Raw genomic sequence first — 26,488 nt, forward strand, 5'->3', positions numbered from 1 at the left:
AACCCTACAACAGATGTATCCATCGGATCGCCATCAATGATGGTGATACATGGCTGTGTACATAATGTATATACAACTCGTCTAAACATCAACCCAACAATGTTAGATCTGTAAATTTGCTTTCGCAAATTTTTGATTCTTCCCTCGCCGGGATTCGAACCCATGCTACTGTGATATCGTGACACCAAATCGCCTGCACGGCAGCCGTCCCGCTAAAGGATCCTACAAATTAATGTAAGATACAGTCACAGAAAAAAATTATATCTATAAGTACGTCTGAGTCAGTGACAACCCTACAACAGATGTATCCATCGGATCACCATCAATGATGGTGATACATGGCTGTGTACATAATGTTTATACAACTCGTCTAAACATCAACCAAACAATGTTAGATCTGTAAATTTGCTTTCGCAAATTTTCGGTTCTTCCCTCGCCGGGATTCGAACCAATGCTACTGTGATATCGTGACACCAAGTCGCCTACACTGCAGCAGTCCCGCTAAAGGATCCTACAAATTAATGTAAGATACAGTCACAGAAAATAATTATATTCATAAGTACGTCACAGCCATGTATCACCATCATTGATGGCGATCCGATGGATACATCTGTTGTAGGGTTGTCACTGACTCAAACGTACTTACACTGTTACTTTTGCATAGGTACTTTTTCTGTACAAAAAATCTGTGGTACTGGAAAATTACTTTTAAAATATAGTACTTTTTTAGTACTTTAAATTTATTGTAATATTTAGGTACCGTTTTTTTTTATAGTACTTGATTTGTACTTAAAATTTAAGTACATATCAAGCACTTCAAAATAAAGGTACAAAATGAGTACCTAATTCTATTTGAGGTACATATTTAGTACTACACAATTAAAGTACAAATTGAGTACTTAAAATTTGAAGTACAAATCAAGTACTGAAAAAAACAAGTACCTAAATATTACAATAAATTTAAAGTACTAAAAAAGTACTGTATTTTAAAAGTGATCAATTAAATCCAAATCATGCACTGCTGGTGAACTGTGACCAAAATGTCAATTTCCTACAATGACAAAAGAAATTACATTGTGTACATTCCATCTCTATAGATGTTGTCTGTTCAAGGTCCCCACCTGAAAAGAAATAAAAAGACTAAGTTTTCGTTATTAACAACTCGCGTCATGTGATGTCTCCTCAATCTGGCGCGCGCGCTGGACCTGAAATAAAATAAAAACTTTCCGAACTAAACATGAAACTTCCCCGGAATAATATAGACCCCTTACAGAAACAAACAAACAGACAAACAAACAAACAAACAAACACACACACACACACATAACAATCAATCATGTTTCAAAGGGGGGAAAGACCGTTTACAATTGCTTTTTAAAAGCAATTGATTTATATTGTAAAACGGCAATTTAACCATTCTGTTCCGTTTATATAAAAAAAAATTCCATAGAACCCCCCCTTTTGCCCCCCCCCCCTTTTTTTACCCCAAATTACAAATGAATGTGTTTGATCAACCAATCAACGTGTTCAACCAACCAACCAATAAATCAATCAATCAATCAGTGCATGTTTCCGTCTCATGTGTTTAATATGGAGTCCACGATCTCATTTGTTTCTTTCTCGCTTGTTTCAAGAAACACTATCCAACGTGTTTAACCAACCAACCAACCAACGTGTTTAATCAACCAATCAACATGTTTAGCCAACCAACCAACCAACCAACCAATCAATCAATCAATCAATCAGTGCATGTTTCCGTCTCATGTGTTTAATATGGAGTCCAAGATCTCATTTGTTTCTTTCTCGCTTGTTTCAAGAAACACTATCCATCGTGTTTAACCAACCAACCAACCAACCAACCAACGTGTTTAATCGACCAATCAACATGTTTAGCCAACCAACCAACCAACCAACCAACCAACCAACCAATCAATCAATCAATCAGTGCATGTTTCCGTCTCATGTGTTTAATATGGAGTCCAAGATCTCATTTGTTTCTTTCTCGCTTGTTTCAAGAAACACTATCCAACGTGTTTAACCAACCAACCAACCAACGTGTTTAATCAACCAATCAACATGTTTAACCAACCAACCAACCAACCAACCAACCAATCAATCAATCAATCAGTGCATGTTTCCGTCTCATGTGTTTAATATGGAGTCAAAGATCTCATTTGTTTCTTTCTCGCTTGTTTCAAGAAACACTATCCATCGTGTTTAACCAACCAACCAACCAACCAACGTGTTTAATCGACCAATCAACATGTTAAGCCAACCAACCAACCAACCAACCAACCAACCAACCAATCAATCAATCAATCAGTGCATGTTTCCGTCTCATGTGTTTAATATGGAGTCCAAGATCTCATTTGTTTCTTTCTCGCTTGTTTCAAGAAACACTATCCAACGTGTTTAACCAACCAACCAACCAACGTGTTTAATCAACCAATCAACATGTTTAACCAACCAACCAACCAACCAACCAACCAATCAATCAATCAATCAGTGCATGTTTCCGTCTCATGTGTTTAATATGGAGTCCAAGATCTCATTTGTTTCTTTCTCGCTTGTTTCAAGAAACACTATCCATCGTGTTTAACCAACCAACCAACCAACCAACCAACCAACCAACCAACGTGTTTAATCAACCAATCAACATGTTTAGCCAACCAACCAACCAACCAACCAACCAACCAATCAATCAATCAATCAGTGCATGTTTCCGTCTCATGTGTTTAATATGGAGTCCAAGATCTCATTTGTTTCTTTCTCGCTTGTTTCAAGAAACACTATCCAACGTGTTTAACCAACCAACCAACCAACGTGTTTAATCAACCAATCAACATGTTTAACCAACCAACCAACCAACCAATCAATCAATCAATCAGTGCATGTTTCCGTCTCATGTGTTTAATATGGAGTCCAAGATCTCATTTGTTTCTTTCTCGCTTGTTTCAAGAAACACTATCGAACGTGTTTAACCAACCAACGTGTTTAATCAACCAATCAACATGTTTAACCAACCAACCAACAAACCAACCAACCAACCAATCAATCAATCAATCAATCAAATAATCAGTGCATGTTTCCGTCTCGTGTGTTCAATACGGGGTCCAAGATCTCAGTTTTTTCCGCTTGCTTCAAGAGACCCTATCCCAAGTGTTTAAGTAATAAACCAATCAACCAACCAACCAACCAAGCAAGCAATCAATCAATATGTATGACCGTTTATTTATGACAATTTCATTAAAACAATATGGAAGGAAAGACCTATGATCAATTATTCAAGAAGAATTGATCTAACATCTCTTCTGAAGAAAAAAAATCCACATCCTTGTTATCAGTTATACTCTAAAACTACAAGTCTAATCGACCCCAAAATGTGCAGTCAGCAGGGCATACATGTACTAAAGGTTCATAAAACAACGTCGTGCAGATATCTCTCAAGACTTTTCCTAGAGAAAAGAAATGACAATGCCGTAAAAATCGATTCCTACACTGCTACTTTTGCATAGGTACTTTTTCTGTACAATAAATCTGTGGTACTGGAAAATTACTTTTAAAATATAGTCCTTTTTTAGTACTTTAAATTTATTTTAATATTTAGGTACCTGTTTTTTACAGTACTTGATTTGTACTTAAAATTTAAGTACATATCAAGCACTTCAAAATAAAGGTACAAAATGAGTACCTAATATTTGAGGTACACATTTAGTACTACACAATTAAAGTACAAATTGAGTACTTAAAATTTGAAGTACAAATCAAGTACTGAAAAAAACAAGTACCTAAATATTACAATAAATTTAAAGAACTAAAAAAGTACTGTATTTTAAAAGTAATTTTCCAGTACTACAGATTTTGTGTACAGAAAAAGTACCTATGCAAAATTAGCAGTGTATGAATATAATTATTTTCAGCTCAATTATCTATAGTAAAGGATCCTACAAATTTATGTAAGATACAGTCACAGAATATATAAATATATATATATACGAGTCTAAATTGAAAACTACATTCAAACCTATGATTGCGTTGAATAAAAACCGCACATTTTATTCGTGTGCATTTAAAACAAATTTCGTTGTGGAAGGGTCTAAATACAGCACAAACAACATTTTTCAAAAAACCAAAAAAAGTGAAAAGGTATATTTAAACAAAATGCATTTGACTAACAGGTCGAACAGTGGATCTTAATATAAATTTAATATTAAACAGTACAAAATTTAGCTTGTGGCCACGATACTATGCCACAAACATACGGTGTCAATATTTTGTTAGTACTCCAGATCCGCATTTCGACAATAAATGTCTCTTAAGTGATGTTAGGGATCGAAACGGTATTAGGAAAGCCAAATATAAAGTACCCTCATTTTTAGAAAATGTACCCTCATTTTTAGATAAGACTCTTGAATTTTAAGAGTCAATATAGGATGAACGGATCATATAAATCGGAGGGAAAATATGATACAAGCCCAAAATATAAACGAGTCTAAATTGAACACTACGTTCAAACCTATGATTGCGTTGGGAAAAAACCTCAATTTTTATAACATTAAAATGGTTGACGTCTGTTTTTGTAGGATCAATGGAGTAATTTCTTATTCGTGTTAATGCTAACTGTATTGAAGACGTGCTGATTTTGATAGATCAGTGGTCTAAATTTTACACGTTAAGATAGTCGGTAAGATAAATTCGTCCCTACTAACCTAATATTGAATATACACAGTCTCCACGAGGTCGCTTTTAACCAATCATATTCTTAGAAATGTATAGGAGGTAAGATAAATGCGTATACACATATGGTCCGACCATACACGTATGGTCTGACCGTATCCGTATGGTTGGACCATATAAGTATATACTCGTTTCGTTATTAACAGGCCGGACTATATAAGTATTTGGACCATATAGGTATTTTTTCACTAATATGCATTTCAAAACTTTATAAAAAAAACCGATGATGGCTACATTTAAATGTATTATTTACAATTCAAACAACATTAAATGCTGATGCTGAAGTTAGTTTTCATTGCAAATTGTATTCTTGCATGTATGCGTAGGGAGACATTTACTTCCACACGATACCATAGCTTTTATTGGGTCCTGGGTCATTCCGATGTGTCTACGGTGTTTTGAAAAAGCTCTTGATCTCCAATATCGTAACATGACTAAAGTACATCGTAAAACCAGACAACTTTTAAAATAAAGTAGGGTCCTTGCCGGTGACTTCATTCATTTTAAAAACAAAAACACGTATAAGTATAAAAATTCTTAATATTCCGCTGTTAATGCTATTTATATAAAGTTTCTAAACTAAACATATTATTATACTCTTTATCCTATAGACTTTAATGTCACTTTATAGTGAAACAGTTGACTTCTTGTGTAACAGTTCATCAATTATTTGTTAATATGTTTGTGGAAGTTCTCTTCCCAGGTCGACATTTTGCCTTTCTCTCGTACATTGTTATAACATATATCGGTAATGAAAATTAAAAAAAATGTATTTACTCTAGTTTTGACTAGTGATGAAATTTACTGTGTGCAACTGCTTATTTTATTCTGTTTATCTTGTTATTACAAATTTTCAATATATCTATGATAAAACGACCTTTTGTCGTGTCTTTTTAATGACGTGACAACTAGAAGGGTTATTTCAAAAGTTAAGCTGTTAATTTCCCCGACCATATGAGTACAACAACTTGTATGGCAACATAACCAGTCTATTTTGAACCGTCACTTTCAACTTTTTGTAGGGGGGTAAGGGGTACGAAAAGAAAGCAAATGAGATATCGTTTTTTTTTTTTTAACAACATAAATAAATATTTATTTCAAATATTGGCTTGTTACAATATCATTCAAGAGTCCAAGCTCCTCCTGATGTTCCCTGTTACAATCCACTAATCACTCAGGGTAGTGATTAGTTGCAAAATACATATTACATTTTTTACATCATATTAGATATATATATTAGATAATATCAATTAATCACGTAATATGTTTTCTAATAGTTGCTAAAACATTACTTTTAACCTTCAAACATACTCTTCTATTGAACTCATTGCGAAAAATTGAGTAAACATTGACATTTTTTGTCTTTTGATCAGATATGTAGTAGGCTTTATAAATTGAAAAGCATACAATTGTTAAAAAATAGTTTAAGTCAAAATATTCTTCTTCAGAAGTTTTATATCCAAATACTAAGTGTTTTAGTTTTACCTTAAAAGTTATTTTACTGTTATTTAAAACTTCATTTATTTTATTCCAAAAAAGTTTTAAATACGGACACAGTATAAAGAAGTGATCATAATCTTCTTCTTGTGTACAAAAATTACAAGAACTATTGTTTACAATTTTCCACCTGCATAAAAGTTTCTTTGTAGGTAGAATATGTTGTAGTAATTTCCATCTAAAAATTCTAAGTTTATTTTCTTTTAAATATTTGAATAAAAATTCATATAGATAATTTTGATATAACACATCATCTATATCAAATATACGCAGCCATTTTTTGGGTCCAATAGCTGGTTCAATTTTTTTATTTATCAGAGACTTATATACAAGTTTATTTGTTAATGCTTCTAATTTTATAGGTAAACCATCCAATATAAATTGGTTTCTTTTTATATTAACAATACTTTTTATAGAATTTTCCGATTTTAATATTGCTGCCCAGTCTTTTGGTATAGATTTCTTAACTAAATTAATTTCAGCCATCCAGTTTGATTTATTTTTTAGTTTATTTAAAATTATGTCTTGAGAAATACAACCTTTTTCATCTATGATATCATTTACATAAATAAGATCGCTTTTAATCCAATATTTTAAAAATATAGCTTTATTTTCAAATTTAATAAATTTATTGTTCCATAATATTTGTTTTCTTATATCTGTAAATGTTTCTGGTTTTTTTGTTAGACCTCCACCAGTTAATTTCCAACATTTAATAATATCTTTATAAAATTCTGGGATGTTTTCAATGCTTTCGTCTGTCTTATCCCCACTGTTTGTTTGAAACACTAACCAGTTTGACCCAAAATTATAAAAATAGTGTTGAGGTATAATTGTCCAACTTCCTTCACAATCATTTACTAATCTTTTTACCCACATAGCTTTTAGAGCGGTGAAATAACTTCTGATATCTATCATATTCAAACCCCCCTTTTCATATGGACTAATAATTGAATTTGTTTTTACTTTATCTGGTTTATTATCCCAAATAAATTTAAAACAACTTTTTTTCTATTTCTTTTAAAAATTTCTCTGGAACTCTGCAAGCAGATCCCACAAAAGTAAAAATGGGCACAATTAATGTTTTAATTATCAAAATTTTTCCAAAAATAGTAAGATTTCTTTTTTGCCAAGAATAAAATAATTTATTCATCTTTTCAATCTTATTTTCCCAATTTAGTTTATCACATTCCTCCGTACAATGCCCAAAGTAAATGCCAAGAGTCTTAACTGGTCCATTGCTCCAGTTGATTCCCTCAATTTTGTCTTTACAAGATTTAAGTTTTCCTACCCATAACCCCTCTGTTTTGTTTCTGTTTAATTTCAGCCCTGAATAAGAACCAAAAATTTCAATTTCATTCATAGCTACTTGAACATCATATTTAGAACAACAAAATAAAGTAGTATCATCTGCCAGTTGCGAAATTTTTATAGTATGATTTTTGCAATCTAATTTGACTCCGATACCTTTAAAATCAGTATTGCTTCTTAATCTGGAAGCCATAATTTCCACAGATAAAACAAATAATAATGCAGATAAAGGACACCCTTGACGTATACCTCTTGTGTTTTTAAAGACCTCAGATATCCAACCATTATTCATTACACATGTTTGAATATCACTATATAAAGTCTTAACCCATCTTATAAAAGATTCGTTAAATCCAAAATGTTTTAAAACTGAAAACATAAAGTTCCATTCTAGAGAGTCAAATGCTTTAGAAAAATCAACAAAGACTATAGCCCCCTCAATTTTGTATAAATCAGTAAAATCTATAATATCTTGTATCTGTCTAAGATTAAAACCAATAAATCTATTTTTAACATATCCAGTCTGATCTTCTTTAATCAGTTTTGGTAAGATTTTTTTCAATCGTTGTGCTAGAGCGTACGATAGAAGTTTCATGTCAATATTTAAAAGAGAAATAGGACGGTAATTATCTAGTGACAATGGATCACCTTTTTTAAATAATAGCGTTAATACACTTGTACGCTGTGAATATGTAAGTGTTTGATCTTTGTATCCAATATTAAGAATGTTTACTACTATGAACTTTAAGTTATCCCAAAATTTTCTATAAAATTCAACGGTTAAACCGTCTAATCCAGGGGATTTATTAAGTTTCATTTTATAAATAGCATCTGAGCATTCTTCTACTGTAATATCCCCATCGCAAATTGATTTATCATTTTTATCCATTTCTTTATCGAGTTTTGAGATATCGTTTGTCAATCATAATATTATGTTTGATATAGCCAGACAGCAACCTAGGCGGGAGCAAAAAATGACAAACTACACACGTATTGTACAACAAACGACACAAAAAAACATGGAAGATGGTTACTCATCAAAAATATCAGGATTATGCAAGTAAGAAATGTTAAAAGATCAATTTGATAAGGCTATCATGACGAGTGTGAATAGTAAATTCCACAAAATAATTTGTATTATAACTTCACAAACAAATAGATCAAAATCAACCTCACTGATAAATCCGGATGTTCTAAGTACTCTACGAAACCTCTTTCAAAATTATTAACATCTTAAATTTTATTTGAATTGGACTATTTACCAGATTTGTTATAGCATAAGCAACACGATGGTTCCCACATGTGAAGAGAATCTGTTTACCCTTTTGGAGCACCTGATATCAACCCCAAAGTTTTGTGGGGTTCGTGTTGCTTAGTTTATAGTTTTCTATATAAAAAAGAAGATATGGAATGATTGCCGATGAGACAACTCTCCACAAGAGACCAAAATGACAAAGAAATTAACAACTATAGCTCATCGTAGGGCCTTCAACAAGAAGCAAAGCCTATACCGCTTAGTCAGCTATAAAAGGCATATGTTGTGTCTTTTGTACTATTATTGTTCTGTTTGTTTTTTAAATGTTTTAGCCATGGGGTTGTCAGTTTATTTTTAAATCTATGAGCTTGACTGACACTCTAGTATATTTCGCCCCTCTGTTATCAGTTATCAAAGCCGGGCTACAAAGCGGTTGTGAAACTGCATATTCTAGAGCTGGCGTGAATAAAATGCGGATACTAAAAAAATCCAAAGATCTTTGAGAGTACATACAATCTAAGACTCTTTCATCTTGCATAATAATTTTATTAACTAGTTGACTGTTCAACACTTTAACCAAGTATTCCCCATTCCAATTAAGATACACATGGAAGGGTTTGGTATTGCTTTGTTTCATAAAGAAAAGCATGGCAGACGTAGATACACGTATCTTGTCTTAAGGTAAATGCATCCTACTTTAGAAAAAAAGATCACTCTAGTTCAACAAATAATTCTATGAACTGACAATATCAAGATGCTTGATTTCTTGATTGATAACATAATTTCTTTGGGACGTGTTTGTCAACAAACTATTGGCATTTCCAATGGACCTTTGTGTGCCCCTCTTCTTGCCAACTTGTTCCTTCCATTTTATGAGGCTGACGTCATACAGGAACTTCTTCGGAAGATGGAAAAGAAGTTAGTAATATCCTATTATGAATTACTATATACGTTGAACCACAAACGTCAAAATCATTCAATCGCGTAGTGGTATTAACTATTTTTGGATTCTCATAAATTCTACCTATAACTTTTGGACTAGTTTTAATATCGGTCTATTTCTGTAATTTATTCTTACATACTTTTGATTTTTTAACCCTGTATGCTTACATTGCCTATGTAAATTTTAAAACTGTTTTTATGCACCTTGAACGACAAATTTATGTGACGTATAAAATTTTCTGACGTCAGACACTCAAATCAATTAATGTGTTCGTAGATAGAAGATGTTTTTGTGTTCGGTTAAATTGTCCCCTTTCAAAATTGTTATACGATGATGAACCCATATTTTGACTATTTTATTAATTGTGACTGTTTATTTAACGCATCATGTAAATATAACGGAATTTGATATGACTGTTATAAAAGTGAGAGGGTTAGCGCTATAGAACCAGGTTTAATCCACCATTTTCTACATTTGAATATGCCTGTACCAAGTCAGGAATATGACAGTTCTTGTCCATTCGTTTTTGATGCGTTTTTTTATTTGATTTTGCCATGTGATTATGGACTTTCCTAATTGATTTTCCTCTGAGTTCAGTATTTTTGTGATTTTACCTTTTAACTATACTTTCCGATATATAGATGATGTTCTCTCACCAAATAATTCTAAATTTGGTGACTTTGTTGAGTGCATCGACTCCATCGAAACTAGAGATAAATCTTTAAGATACAACAGAAACAGTATAGTCTGCCTCTTAACGTGACCTACATCTTGAAATTGACAATGAGGGTTGATTAAAAACGAAACTTTACAACAAAAAAGATGATTTCAGCTTCCCTATTTTGAACTTTTAGTTGTTATGTAGTAACATTCCAGCAAAGCCCGCATAAGGAGTATATATCTCCAATCTGTTACAATATTCCAAGGTCTGTTTTTCCTATCATGATGTTGTCAATATATTTTCGATCTATGAGTTTGAAGGTCACTCTGGTATCTTCTGCCCTTTTCTGTCACATATTAAATATCACCAAGTCATATTACGTCACAGGCGATTTCGTAGGGCAAATAGTCAATAGAGATATTTTCTTGAATTCGTCAGTTATGAGAAATTAAACCTGCATCTCATTGTAAAACAAAATGTAAGCAATAATTATATATCTCAGGTTTGCATAGCATCATTCTATTTTACTGATTTACTTGGTATTGAATTGAACATTTTGGAAACCTAGTTACTAAATTAAATCTTGTTAACAGGAACAAAAGGGTGCACCTAGTTAACTTCCGATGAAGGTCATTATGCAGTGGAATGCTTGGCAATGTTTACTGTAGTGCTCGACATGATAAAACTTTACTCATGCTAACTATTTTGTTATTTGAAAAAGAGATAACTTATGCACATTCTTTTATAACACTCCAGAGGCACCAGAATATGGAGTATATGTTTTAATCGATACGTTACTCTAGAGCTAGCTCAAAGTACGTTGATTTTGTTGAATGAGGAATACTGCTTTCTCAAATGTCTAAGACAGTGCTATGAATCAATCAAATAAGATCAACACTCCAGAAATTTTACGGTCGCAATCATGAGCTGATTGACCATTATGACAAACGTGTGTCAGAAATCATATCTGATATTCTTTCTCAGTCATAATTACCTTCCATCATTACCGAACTGAACAAAGAAATAACACGACGGGTGGCGTATACGGTGCAGTAAATTCTTACCCTTCCGGAGCACCTGATTACATTCCCGGTTTTTAGTGGAGTTCGTGTTGTTTCTTCATCATTATTTATAACTGTTGATGTAAATGTCCTTTAGTTTTGTGATTCTTTGTTTACTCCTTGGTTTTGATTGTTATTGTCTTCTGAATCTGAATCACTTGCATTCGACATCTTAAAGGGACGAAGCAAATGGTAACCAGGGGCCGTGTCAACGAAGCTGTCCTAGGACTAGGATGCTCTAAGGATGGTCTTAGGACACGTCTTAGTCCTGAGTCAGGTCAACGAAAGTCTTCTAAAATAAGATATGTTCTAAATTTAGTCCTGAAGTAGTGATATACAAATATGCGTCTTAGGATAGTCCGTAAGTTTACAATGTCCTTAAACGTTATGAAAACATCAAATATTGATTAAACTCAATACTGAAAATACTAATAGAATATTAAACTATCATACTGTTATTATAATTAAATTGATAAAACATATATGTGTTAAAGATTCAAATGTATCACTTTAAATAATTTCGTGCTGCCTTTTTTTGTGCCTAAAAATTACTACCATCATAAGCATAATTTTTGTGATGAACCAAAAACGGTGCAACATAAATTCAAAATGGAAAAATATTATCCTGATTCGATATATGTAATGAAATCGAGTGGACAAAACTAGTTTATGTACTAAAATTGCAGCACGAATATCGCATTTAACAAAGATTTGCGACTATTTACTTTTGTTTGCGAAATTAAATTCATTTACATCTTAAAAATTCATCACATTTGATAACGTATTTATTAGCATTATCTTTATCTTTTATTTTGCGTTAATTGTTTTCCATATAAGAGTCATCTTAAAATACAAAAAAATCTACGTCATAGAAATCTCTACATATTTTTTCAATTAAATGAATGTGTTAGGATCATCGTAGTTAGGATTATCCTAAGACAGCTTTGTTTTACATCCTAAGACATGTCTCAGACACGTCATAAGACCATCCTAGATAATGTCCAAAGACATATCTTAGGACATATCCCAGGACACTTTCATTGACACTGCCCCAGGTAACTAAATGTAGAGTGGGTCTCAGTGAAGTTTCAACATGACCCGAGATCAAATAAATGTTGTTAAGCTTGAAAGGGAAAATTGGAAGTTCAGAGAGCAAACAAAGCATAATCAGTGGAATAAAAAAAGTAAAATCACAAAAATACTGAACTCCAAGGAAAAAAAAAATATTCTTGGGTGATCAAATCTTCATATCACTAATAATTTTTGGGGCCCTTTAATTTTCAGCTTGCTATTAAAGACCCATACCTTGACCGACCTATAATGGTCTACTTTTATAAAATGTTACATGGATCTGAGACATATAATTTATAATCCAATATTATAATATGTCTCTGCTTGGATGGAGAGTTGTCTCATTGGCACATATACCACATTTATATAAATTACAATGTTCAATTTATCCTCGAATTCGAAAGTATGTCCACATCACATATATTTTCCACTTCAATATTTTGTTTGCTTTTATTTGTATACCTTTAACAGTTATGACTATAAATCACACTCGATTAGATGATATTTCATGGGCATAGCTACCAAGAACAACAACAAGAAAAGCAAACCGCCAAATTTGTGCACTTTTTTGCCTTTATTTAACCAAAATCTGTTTAGTCACCTGTTCATTTAACTTTTAACAACGAGTAATGGTACACATAGAAATGTATGTTTCATACTTACTATCTTAAGAAATCAATCAGGACACTAGAAGTTCTCCATTTGACATTTATCTCTTTATCGTGCATTGTCATTGTTCACCTTACACTCCCCGGAAGTTGAATGTGGATGAAAACTAATGACCGTAACAAGCTCGGAAAATACACATGGAATCACTTTTGCGGAACCGGACTATTACGAGAATAGGCAAATAGCCTATTGCGTCCATATGTGGCTCACTTGATTTGTAAAACGAGGTCACGCAAATCTGACTAAAGTATCTTAACGTGAATAGAAAATTGTGTGGGATATGATGCAAAATGAAAAGCCTGCATACATCTGGAATTCTATGGTATAAACAATTCCAAAAAAGTAGTCTACATATAAAATATAAATCACAGTTGAATTGTCGTTCGTAATTGTGTCCGGTGAGATTACATTCAAAATTGTATTATTTGTTAAACCTTAACAAAATTTTGCACCTAGATTGCTTATATTCAAGCTATTGTCATTAACTGGATTAGTCAACCAACTGATGAGTTATGTAAAAAATCGTCTACAGTAGATTTATTCTCGTCATTATTATTATAATGACACAATACATGTACACTATTGACCTCGAGAACATTTTTACTATAATTACATAAGATATATGTTTCATTATAATACGTTATTCGGATTGCCTACAATGTTATCTCGCGTTTTTCCTTAATCACATTCATTACATAATAAAATTTACTATTCATGATGACACGAGATCCCACAATAAAGTGCACATGTAAATTACAAAAAAGAACTTAATAAAAATCGTGTTTTAATGATTCTAGCTAAAAAATGCAATTATAAGTATTGAATGCTTCCGCGCTTCATACAAAATGTATTTCGGTGAACGCTTTTACATCCCAATAAAGTTTTAAAAAGAAGCATTCAATTCTAAATAGAATATTGCTATGTATATAAAAAGTAACCTTTTTATTTAACACGGAAAAGTCCGACAGTTTACTTATTTGAATACTATTTAAACAGTTCAGTTTTGTAAAATCCTTAAATTGATTACTATATTATTTTACTTTTGAATTTAAATAGTACAAATGTTTTACTTTTTGCAGTGCAGAAGGAAGTTTCAGAATTTAAAGACCATTTCCAGATTGAAGGTTTGTTTTCTTTATTTTGTTTCCTGATTATTTTAAAGATTTTTGAAGTACAGCTATTTGTAAGATCTAGGCAGGGGAGTCATGTTTGTCTCAGAACTGCTTTATTCTTCTATATAATAGGCAGTTAAGATTGTTTGCAAGCTTATTTTTTTAATTTTGTTGAACGGTAGCTATGGAAACATGCACCGATTTTTTTGATGAATTTATGATGAAATCTGACATGAAAATTGGAAAATGTCTACTTTGTGGTTGCAGCAGGTTAGGGGAGGGTTGGGATCCCGTTAACATGTTTAACCCCGCCACATTATTTATATATGTGCCTTTCCCAAGTCAGGAGCCTGTAATTCAGTGGTTGTCGTTTGTTTAGGTGTTACATATTTGTTTTTAGTTAACTTTTTTTACATAAATAAGGCCGTTAGTTTTCTCGTTTGAATTGTTTTCCATTGTCTTATCGGGGCCTTTTATAGCTGACTATGCGGTTTGGGCTTTGCTCATTGTTGAATGCCGTACGGTGACCTATAGTTGTTAATGTCTGTGTTATTTTGGTCTTTTGTGGATAGTTGTCTCATTGGCAATCATACCACATCTTCTTTTTTTTTTATATAAAAACGCTCCATGAACTAGTCAAGCTGGAGTTTGCCGAATAAGACGAGCACTGTACAGCCAAGGGAATAACCGGCTGCTTGGATACTTTAAATTCCACCAATTGTTTTATCAATGCTAGCTTACTAAAAACATCTGATCAAAAAGATTGCCTTTTTAAAAAAACTTATGAAAGACAGTGACAAGTCTAGTTTGACTTCAATAAAAGCAAAAATAGTTTGACTTTACCATGCCATTACCTCAGAGACTTGTAAAGAAACCATGTCAAACAAAAAAACATATGGTTGCTCGAACACAGACACGGTTTGAACATTTGTAAGTCTGATCTATGAAATGTAATATATATGTATGAACTAAAATATTTAAATATATATATAAATATATATATATTTCAGTCATTTATTAACATGAACATCAAATCAAAAAATTGCCATCTGACTGTTCTTGTCACTTCAATTTCAGTTAGAAAATGCTTAAACCAAATGTTTCTATTTTTTTTTAACAACAGAATAATATTTATTCATCTAATCTTGCTTGTTACAAGTTTCACCAAGAGTCCAAGCTCCTCTTGATTTACCCTGTTACACTCCACTGATTATGAAATAAATAGCTGATCCAACTTATTAAGTTATAAAAAATAATATAAAGTTGTATAGTCGTCTTATGCAGAGATTTATCAATGCTAAAAATTCTTTCTAATTGACAATAATATTGGACATCTTGATTGATATGCATCTATTCTTTTATTAAATTCATTTTCAAAAATGCTAAAGACATCAACAGTTTTTGTTCTCTGATCGGATACATAGTATGACTTATATACAGAAAAACTTAATACTGTTAGTATATAATTCAGAAAATAATAATTACTATCTGTGATTTTATATCCAAATACCAGATGTTGCAATTTAATATCAAAATCTATTTTACTTCTTCTAAAGAGTTCATAGATTTTTGTCCAAAATTTATTCAACTATCTACACTTCAAAAAATAGTGAGCATAATCTTCTTCTTGCTTACAAAAATTACATTTATCTGTCTTAGTTACTTTCCACTGCAATAACAGTTTTTTAGTTGGAACAATATAATGTAATAATTTCCATCTGAATATTTTTAATTTAGTTTCAGTCATATATTCAAAAATAAATTTGTACATTGAATTCATATCAAGAGTTTCTTGTATTGGTAGGATTCTAAGCCATCTGTTTGTCCCTATTGACGACTCTAGTTGTATTTACCAAAGAGTTGTATAACATTTTATTTGTTAATAATGTAGTCTCAATAAAATTATTTTTCCATACGATTTTAATTTGTTTAGAATGTAGATTTCTGATAATGACATTTTATCATCTAAGATATCATTTATGTAAATTAGATAACTCCTAATCTAGTTCTCAAATATAATAGGTTTATTATCAAATTTTATAGATTTATTTCCCCATATTACTTGCTTTCTAATATAAAAAAATGTGTCTGGTTGTTTTGTTTGCCCCCCGCCAGTCAAATTCCAAGACTTTATTACTTCTTTATAAAACGCAGGAATATGTTTAAGATATCTTAAAGATTTGATATCACTAAAATTCATATTAAATATTGACAAAATATTGTTTGAGACATTTAAGTATTTAAATGGTATAAGCTTCCAAGTCTCAATTTTACCATTTACCAATCTATTTACCCATGATGCTTTTAAAGCCACAACATAATTTTTAAAGTCTACCATTTTAAGACCCCCCTTCTCATATGGACCAATCATCATGTTTCTTTTAATCTTGTTTGGTTTCCCATCCCAAATATATTTATAGCTACTGTTTTCTATTTCTTTTATATGATTTTCTGGGGTTAGACATACGCTTCCCAGGAAAGTAAACAAAGGCAATATTAAAGTCTTTATGATTAGGATTTTTCCTAAAATAGAAAGATTTCGTTTTTCCATATCATAAATAATTTATTCATCTTTTCTATTTTACCATTCCAGTTTAAATTTTTGCATTCTTCTTTGTCATGTCCGAAAAACACCCCTAAAGCTTTAATAGGTTTATCTCCCCACTTAATCCCGACAATTTTATCTTTACAAGATTTCAATTTCCCAATCCATAACCCCTCTGTTTTATTTCTATTTAGTAGTAAACCTGAAAAAGAACCAAAAATTTCTATTTCGTTCATTGCAGCTACCACATCGTGTTTATCCTTGCAAAATAGTGTTGTGTCGTCTGCTAATTGTGAAATCTTGATACTATGACTTTTCCCATCTAACTTTATATTAATTTCTTTTACATTTTTATTATTCCTTAATATCTGGGCCATAATTTCAACAGCCAAAACAAATAAAAGAGCCGATAAAGGACAGCCTTGTCTTATCCCACGTGAATTTTTGAAAGTTTCATATACCCACCCATGTTCATTACACATGTTTGTATATCTGTGTACATTGCTTTAACCCAGTTAATAAATGAATCGTTAAAACCAAAATGTTTCAATGTTCCAAACATAAAATCCCATTCCAATGAATCGAACGCTTTTGTAAAATCAACAAAAACTAATGCCCCCTCAATATTGTATGTGTCTGCGGAGTCTATTACATCTTGAATTTGTCTCAAATTCAACCCAATAAGTCTATTTTTAACATAACCGGTTTGATCTTCATTTATAATTTTTGGAAGTACCTTTTTTAATCTTTGAGCTAGAACATATGACAAAAGTTTAAAATCTACATTTAGAAGTAAAATTGGACGGTAGTTTTCCAAAAGTAAAGTATCTCCTTTTTTAAATATCAAAGTTAATATACTGGTACGTTGTGAGTATGATAAACTTTGTTTATCGTAGCCGGTATCTAGAACATCCACAACTAAAAATTTAAGTTTATCCCAAAATTGTCTATAAAATTCAACAGTTAGACCATCAAGCCCTGGTGATTTATTTAGTTTCATTTTATCAATGCCTAGGGTGCATTCATCTACTGTCACTTTTCCATCGCATATCAATTTATCCTTTTCGTCTACTTGGTTTTCTAGTTTTGTGTCATTGATATATTTTTCAGTTAAATTTTATTTGCAGATTTTACATTATACAAGTTTTCATAATTTTTTTTTATTTTATGGAGTAAATTTTCTTGATTAGTAATTAATTCCCCATCCTCTCCTTTTAGTTTGCTTATTGATTTTTTCACTTGCTTCTTCTTTTCTAGACCGATGAAGTAGGAATTGTTTTTTTCCCCAAACTTAACCCATTTTTCTCTAGATTTAATTTGTGCCCCTCTTGCCTTTTCGTCATAAATGTTACTTAATTCTTTTTCTATATCTTTAATTTCTTTTTCCAAATTTTGATTTTCATCATTGTTTCTCTCATCTAAAAGTTCCATCTTTTGTTCCAGATCTTGTTCTAAACTACGGATCACTACGCCTTCGCTCTCTTGTTAACTTCGCTTTATTTCTACAGTAAGTTGTAGTTACCTCCCTTACCTCGATTTTAAATCCATCCCATAAAACCTACAATCTATTGAGTCTTTTTTAAATGTATATTTATCAATTAAACTTTTTATACGTTCTTGATAATCTTTATTTTGTAATACTGAGTTATTTATTTTCCAATACCCATTTCCCCTTTCTGATAACCCTGGCTTAAATTTTAAAAATACACTTTGGTGATCAGTAGACTGTTTAACAGCCGGTTTAATTTTACACCATTCTATAAGAGGTAAAAATTCTGACCCAATAAAAATCATGTCTAGTCTACTAGCTTGTGATTTATCCTTTCTTCTCCATGTAAATTGCTGTTTATTTGTGTTTAAATTTCTCCAAACATCCGTTAATTTGTTAGTTTTTATTAATTGCTTTAATCCGTTAACAGGTTGAATAAATTTACCAAGACATAAAGACTTTCTATCGATTGGTTTAAGTGCATCATTAAAATCTCCCCCTAGTATATGTATACCAAGACTGTATTATCGCTTTTAAAAAAAAAGAATTTCTTGAAGTTTTACAGTTCGGTGCATATATGCTGGAAAATGTGAAAATAGAATTATTTAATTGCACATTAATTAGTACAAATCTCCCTTCTCTATCACTAAATTTATTTATAAATTCAAAGCTCAGTGACTTTTCAATTAAAATAGCTACACTCCTACCAGCTGTTACCGTTACTGCAAAAAGTTTCATATTCTGTTTTATTTTTAATTTCTCTTTCAATATTTTCGTCAACATGTGTTTCTTGTAAAAATGTAATTTGACTTTTCTGTGCTTTTATCCATTCTATAACTCTATTCCTTTTTCCTCTAGAACCAATGCCGTTTACATTGAGACTGCATAAATTAATTGTATGTGCTAAAGCCATTATTAAAGTTACAAATTAATGATCTTATTAGCTTTGATATATTAACTATAGTACACCTCATATTTACTATAAGATTGACATACATATACATCAATATACTAAAGTTATATTTATAACACAATTTTCTATTAAATAAAAACATATAATATTTACCAGTAGGTATACCCTGGTGTGACCTCCACATAATTATTGATACGCTACTAAGCCACGGGCATATCGTGTGCCCTTTAATACATGTTGATACATACCAATAAACTATATAAAGATAATTGGCTAATTTCGGGAAAAAGACATACATAAATTTTATACATTCCCTGTGTTATGTATTACTAAGTATAACATTGAGGTAGAAGGCATCTGTTTAGATTAGCATTTTATTCTACACTAAAATAATCAAGCAAGTTACATATTATATATCGCGACAACTGTGGTAGGTATAACGGTATAGGCGGTGCCATATGGTTTTCATCACTTAAGAGATTACAGTTCATTTGATAACAATTCGTTGTAACTTTAATAGTTTGTATTGTCAGTTTCAATTAGACATAACACCCTGTGTGAACTATGTGCTTTAGATTATGTATACAATCTATTTGATATTTTATTTATCGACACATCATGTATTCGATTAAGTTGTGTAATGGAATATCTTTGTGAAAGTTCGAAACAAAAAGATTCTTCCGCTTTGTCGTGTTTGTGTGTGCATGATGATGTTAGTGTATTTACAAGTCTGCCGATTTTATAAGACAAAAACCAAATTTCAACCGGAATATAAGTTATTTGTGTATTATACACTTCTACACTGCTTTGCATCTTTAGCTAAAAAAATTGAATCTGAAGTTTATCAAGTGTTGGATTGTATAAATATGTGTGCGGTTTTTCAATCAATTGTTCTGGATTATATAAACATGAGTGGTTCATGTGACCATATCTATATTTTGCAGGTGAGTAACTATTTTTATAACTATTTTATTATCGTATGTTTTATTGAATTTCAGGTGTTGTTGAGATAATTTTATACTGAGACTAACGAATCTCGTGTATGTCTTATCGTTGATTGACACTGCGTGTTGTTGTTGTTGTTGTGTATCTTTCCTCCACTGTTTGGAGAACTGTAGTGTTGAATACTCAGCACTACATATATATATGCACTGTCCCACAATTACTACAAAACTAAAAAAGAAGTCTATATACACTAAGAGCGGGATGGTTTCTACTGTGTTTCAATCACTCAATAATTTTAAAGTTATGATAAATGTCAATGATATGCAGTAATTCAAGCACATTACTTGTAGTGAATGTCCAGAGCGGTACTACGTGCAATATGGAGTGCATAACATAATCCTCTACTAATACATTCCAGTCTATTGTAAAATTGAGGTAGCACTAGGTGACTAGACGAACAATCGATAAAATTGAGAATGGAAATGGGGAATGTGTCAAAGAGACAACAACCCGACCAAAATAAAAAAACACAACAGCAGAAGGTCACCAACAGGTCTTCAATGTAGCGAGAAATTCCCGCACCCGGAGGCGTCCTTCAGCTGGCCCCTAAACAAATATATACTAGTTCAGTGATAATGAACGCCATACTAATTTCCAAATTGTACACAAGAACCTAAAATTTTAATAATACAAGACTAACAAAGGCCAGAGGCTCCTGACTTGGGACAGGCGCAAAAATGCGGCGGGGTTAAACATGTTTGTGAGATCTCAACCCTCCCCCTATACCTCTAACCAGTGTAGAAAAGTAAAAGCATAACAATACGCACATTAAAATTCAGTTCAAGAGAAGTCCGAGTCTGATGTCAGAAGATGTAACCAAAGAAAATAAACAAAATGACAATAATACATAAATAACAACAGACTACTAGCAGTTAACTGACATGCCAGCTCCAGACTTCAATTTAGTATCATACCATCATAACATATATGAGAAGAACATAACCCGTGTCATGCCAACAACTGTTTTTAGAATAAATGTGTTTAGTTCCGACGCAAAGACCTTATCAGTGACTCAATATTAACGCCAAAATATGCAATCTTTAATGACTTGACAACAGTATCGTAATTATATCCCTTCTTAATAAGTCTATTCAAAGGTTTTGTAAGTTTATGAGGTGAATACTGACACCTTTGTGCTTTATAAAGAATATTTCCATAAAAAATTGGATGTGAAATACCTGAACGTATAAAAAGTCTGCATGTTGAGCTATATTTACGAATGATGTCTTTATACCGATGATAAAATTTAGTAAATGTTTTGACTAGTTTGTGATATCGAAAACCCTGGTGTAATAATTTTTCAGTAATACATAAATTTCTCTCGTTAAAATCTAAAACATTGTTACATACACGAGCGAATCGAACAAGTTGAGATATATAAACACCGTAAGATGGTGACAAGGGAACGTCACCATCTAAAAACGGATAATTAACGATAGGAAATGAAAAATCATCCCTTTTATCATAAATTTTAGTATTCAGCTTTCCGTTAGTGATATAGATATCAAGATCGAGGAAAGGGCAGTGGTCATTGTTAGTATTAGCTTTATTTAAAGTGAGTTCACCAGGATAAATTTCATTAATATACATACTGAAGTCGTCATTATTGAGAGCCAAAATATCATCCAAATATCTAAAAGTATTATTAAATTTGTTTATCAGATGTTGTTTTGATGGGTCTTTGCTTATTTTTGTCATAAATTGTAACTCGTAAAAATACAAAAAGAGGTCCGCAATAAGTGGTGCACAGTTAGTCCCCATTGGAATTCCGATAATCTGACGATATACGGAATCCCCAAAGCGAACAAAAATGTTATCTAGTAAAAATTCAAGGGCATATATAGTATCAAAGCATGTCCAATTAACATAGTTTTTTTGTTTATTGCTACTAAAAAATGACCTAAAAGAGTTTGAACATATATATTCACATTCTGATTTTTTGAATGCCCATTTAATTAGGTGTGTGAATTTTTTCTTAATGAGAATGTGAGGCAATGTGGTATACAGGGTAGAAAAATCAAAACTTTGAACAGATTCAAAATCACCAATATAAGCATGCAATTTATCGAGTATGATCTGTGTAAGCTGAGTTGGTTCTGATGCTATTTGTTGGTATAATCCCGGTGACATTTCCTCGATAGCTTTACTTAGGGCATCTATAATGGGTTGTCTTATCAAAGTAAGATGCTGGCATTGAACTAAAAAGTGAGTTCTGTCTTCAGGACCTTGCTTACAGAGCGGACATGTCGGTTCTACTTCATAATGGTTGAACTTATGTCTATTTGCTTGTAAAGTATACACTCCAAGTAGCATCCTACATTTTATAGAGGCTTTTGTTATAGCATGAGTGTTTTGTCCAGCACTACTCCATATCAGGTGTGTCTTACCAATTGAGAGACGGTTAATATCAACATATTTCAGAGAGGATTTAGATGCAGCTTCTAACTTCAGTTTGTTATCCCAATAACTATTTACTGTTCGTTTTACAAGTTCTTTCCAGGTTAATTTTCCTGGTGGGTTTTGAAGAAGGTCGTAGCATGAGGGTAGATCATATTGTTCCAGTATGGATTTCACCATGATAAACCAACTATTTGACGATTTTGATTTTGTTGCTAGTTGACGCCATGCTAATTGATGTTCTATAGAGTCAAAATTTCTTATGATGTTGCCAAAAGTTGTTAATATCCTCCTGTGAATCTCTGCTTTAATTGGTGGTTCACCTAGTAGCAAATAGCAAGCGGAATCAGCAGCCTTGTCTGGTAAGTGCTGTATCTGTTTAAGTAGCCGCTTATAATATTGATTGATGGTAGTAAGATCCTTTGCTGCTAGTCGTATGGCTTCCAGTCCATATGTCAAACGTGGTATTATGTAAATACGAATTAAGTGTAGTGAGACACATGGGTTTAGACCATTAACACCGTGCAATCCCGCTCCCATCATTGCATAGGTTGCTCTACGAGCAGTTCTTATACGTTCCTGGACCACTGTACTTGAGTCAAATCGTGATTTGCTATCTCTGGTTATTCCAAGATGTGTGGCAGTTTCAGACTGCTGAATCAGTGTGCCGTTGAGTAAGAATTCATGCGTGTCCTGATTTCCAGTTACTAATACTGTAGATTTTGTTTCACTTAAAGTGTAGTTTTCTTGCAGTGCATAGTTTTCCTGGAGGTCTAACATGGCTTGTAGCTCATATGGGCAGTTTGATGCTAGGCATATGTCATCTGCGACAGTAGGAGTCCCACAGTAAATTGACCCAATGTAACATCCTAGTCCATTTTTTTGTAAAAGGTCCAAGAGGGGGTTAATGAAGATTTTGTAGGCTGTGGGTGACCACACACCGCCCTGTCTAACACCCTGCTTCTCTGGAAATGGACGGGAGAGACCACCACTCCACTTGACTTGGGATACTAGTTCGTTGTACCAGGCTTTAAGCATAAGCCACTTATCTCCCTCAATTCCAATCTGATATGATTTTCTAAGAAGTGAGCTGTGCCATAACTTGTCGAAAGCTTTCTGGGCATCTAGTAATGCAAGGATAAGCAATAGTTTATTGTCTTTTGCCTCCGCAAAAAGTTCGGTTATTATGATGGCAGCAAATATTGGTGAGATTCCTGCTGTAAATCCACGTTGCAGATAGTTTTGTATTTTGTTAATGGAGGTACTATTGTCATTCAGGTGGAGTTTTTCCATGACCTTGTTGATAACACTTGTGACGGTGATTTTCCTATAGGAGTTTGGATCAGTGGCTGGTTTACCTTTGTTTTTGAACACGGGACTAACTAAGCCCATTTCGAAGAGTTCCGGTAAAGTACAAGATTGAAATATCAAGTTTATGAGTTTAGTTAACATGACGACCAGAGTCAGCAGCTTTTCCATTTTTCAGTTGACATATTACCTCACTGACTAATTCTTCACTTACAACGATTTGTGATTTTTGTTCAGATCTAAAGATGTCTTCCAAAAATAAACAATCAAGTTCAACTTGGTTTTGATAGCTGGTCTTGTTGTAATGTGGAGTTGCGAGTTCTTCAAAATAGTCAGCCCAGCCATTCCGAATATCATTGGGTGTTGATAGAAGGTTCTCTTCTACTTTCAGGCATGTAGTTTGTACAGATCCATCTTTTCTTTGATTGGCAATAAGACGATAAAAGGTTTGCTGATCACCCTCATGGGCTTTCATGATTTTTTCATATTTTGCCTTGCGTAACATTGCCTCATGCTGTCTTTGGATAGAGCGAAGTCTCTTTTTTGCCTCCTTCATGTTAATAAGTGACATACAGTTTAAATTTAATGGGCGCCCGTCACATTTCCACTCCCAGAATTTTTGTTTACTAACTTTGCAAGCTTTGTTTATAGCTGGTGACCATGAACCGGATGATTTTGGTCTGCTCTTACTTTTTTGAGTCGGAGCACATGCTCTTGCTGCAGTGTCAAGTATGGCACATAATTCGCTTGTTACATTTAAGAGTTAACTATAGGTAGACTTTTCCGGTTCTAAATTTATTTCTAAAAGTTTATTTGAGACCATATTTTGGTACTTTTCCTTGTTTATCTTTTCCCATTTTACTCTTGACGGTAAGTTTGAGATAATAGGTTCTGAATTATAAGTATCCAGGTCGACATTGATGCAGCCAGCAACTGGGTCGTGTTGAGACGTATTAAGTGGGTGACGTTGTAGGACTTTAAAGTTGGTAACTAGTCCTGGTGTACTTTCCAGGATGTAATCAATCTGTGTTGAGCTCATACCACTAGGGTGAAAGTAAGTGTTTTCCTGTCCTAATCCATTAGGGGTATACAAATTATGTTCTTTAATAAAATCTAAAAATAATTTGTCTCTACTGTTTGGTTTATCTCTTGCAGTACTAGCATTCGTATCACCAGCGATAACTATGTCACATGACGATTTATATTTCAAAATAATTTCTGAGAGTTCATCAGTTATTTCACGGTAGTCTCTATCAGCGTCGATCCCTCCTCTACACGGCATGTATACACCTATTATTAATAGTGGTTTAGGTTTTACATCTACCTTAATGACATTTATGCGCATTGATCCATCAGATTTTTCAGTGACAGAGCTTGAAATTTCCCTTTTATAACATATTGCAGTCCCACTCATTCCTCTAGGTCTCTGGAGTGGTGAAATGGGATGATTTGTATCATCTACACATTTAACGTGACATTTGTATTTATTCAAAAAATGTTCCATTTCGTTGTAGGATACCAGCTTAATTTTACGAAGTTTGTTGGAATTTGTCTCATGATTTTGTGAGGAAAGTGTGGGTTTGCTACCATCATCTGATTTTGATGGACAGTTTGCGGATGTCGATATATGACTGGTGCAACATGTTGTTGTTGAGTTTGCATGGGTTTTATCTGACAATGGCTGTAATTCATCCACGGTGGTTTGGTTAGAGTCGGTGCATTCACTAAAAAAGACTGATTTGTTGGGCAAAATGTTGCCTGTTGCTTGCTTTGCATACTATCCGAATTCCCAGTTAAAGGCTGCTTGGAGTTGTCTGTGGGTCAGGAGTCATTACTAGTAGCATGCGTAGTATTTAGTTTGGCTGGTTGTACATTTTCGTTTATGATGTTAGACGGATGGCCACTATTTGTCGATGCTTGATTAAAGTTCTGAGGAGAGTTATCATTTCCTACGTTTCGAACATTTGGATGGTTTACAACAATCGGGATCCCGTTATTCCGTGTCTGGAATGTAGGTAGAGTTGCACTATTGAGACTATTTTGACTTGAAGTACTGTGGGTTTGAGCATTATTTTTACTGATGTTCAATTGTGTTGTTAAGTTTTCAATTTTTACTAAGTTTTCAATGCTGTCCATCCGACAGGCATTACGGACATTCTCAAGTTCAAGTTGACGAATTCGCTGTTCATATATCTGCATCATTGGGTTATTTTCACTTACAGTACAGCTGCATTGACGTTGTAAAGATGGGTTGTTTCTAGGCTGGTTTTCATCATTGTTGTGTATACCCTCTAGTAAAAGTATTTTTGTTTTTTGGATGCGATTCGACTCTTCCATATCTTTGCATTTGTCTTCAAGCTTAGCTATGAATGCTTTTGCCGTAACAAGTTGTTTGATTAAGATCAAGTTCAGTTTTGCTTAATTTATTCTCAATAGCACGGAGTTGCTTTTCCTTATTTTGTAGTTCGGAACGAGGAACAACTTCAATATTTTGTTGAGACATGCTGTTTTTTG

The 26,488-nt window shown here is 32.8% G+C and overlaps 1 protein-coding gene across 1 annotated transcript; it reads right to left on the reverse strand.

The window, feature by feature from the left end:
- Window positions 1–24,737: 24,737 nt before the first annotated feature.
- Window positions 24,738–25,478, reverse strand: LOC139526772 (uncharacterized). Its single transcript, XM_071321940.1, has one exon. It carries the CDS (start codon window positions 25,476–25,478, stop codon window positions 24,738–24,740), a length of 741 nt encoding a protein of 246 aa, XP_071178041.1.
- Between the last annotated feature and the right edge of the window lie 1,010 nt (window positions 25,479–26,488).

Source organism: Mytilus edulis, chromosome 6 (assembly GCF_963676685.1).
Source record: "Mytilus edulis chromosome 6, xbMytEdul2.2, whole genome shotgun sequence".
Classification (NCBI taxonomy): Eukaryota; Metazoa; Mollusca; class Bivalvia; order Mytilida; family Mytilidae; genus Mytilus; species Mytilus edulis.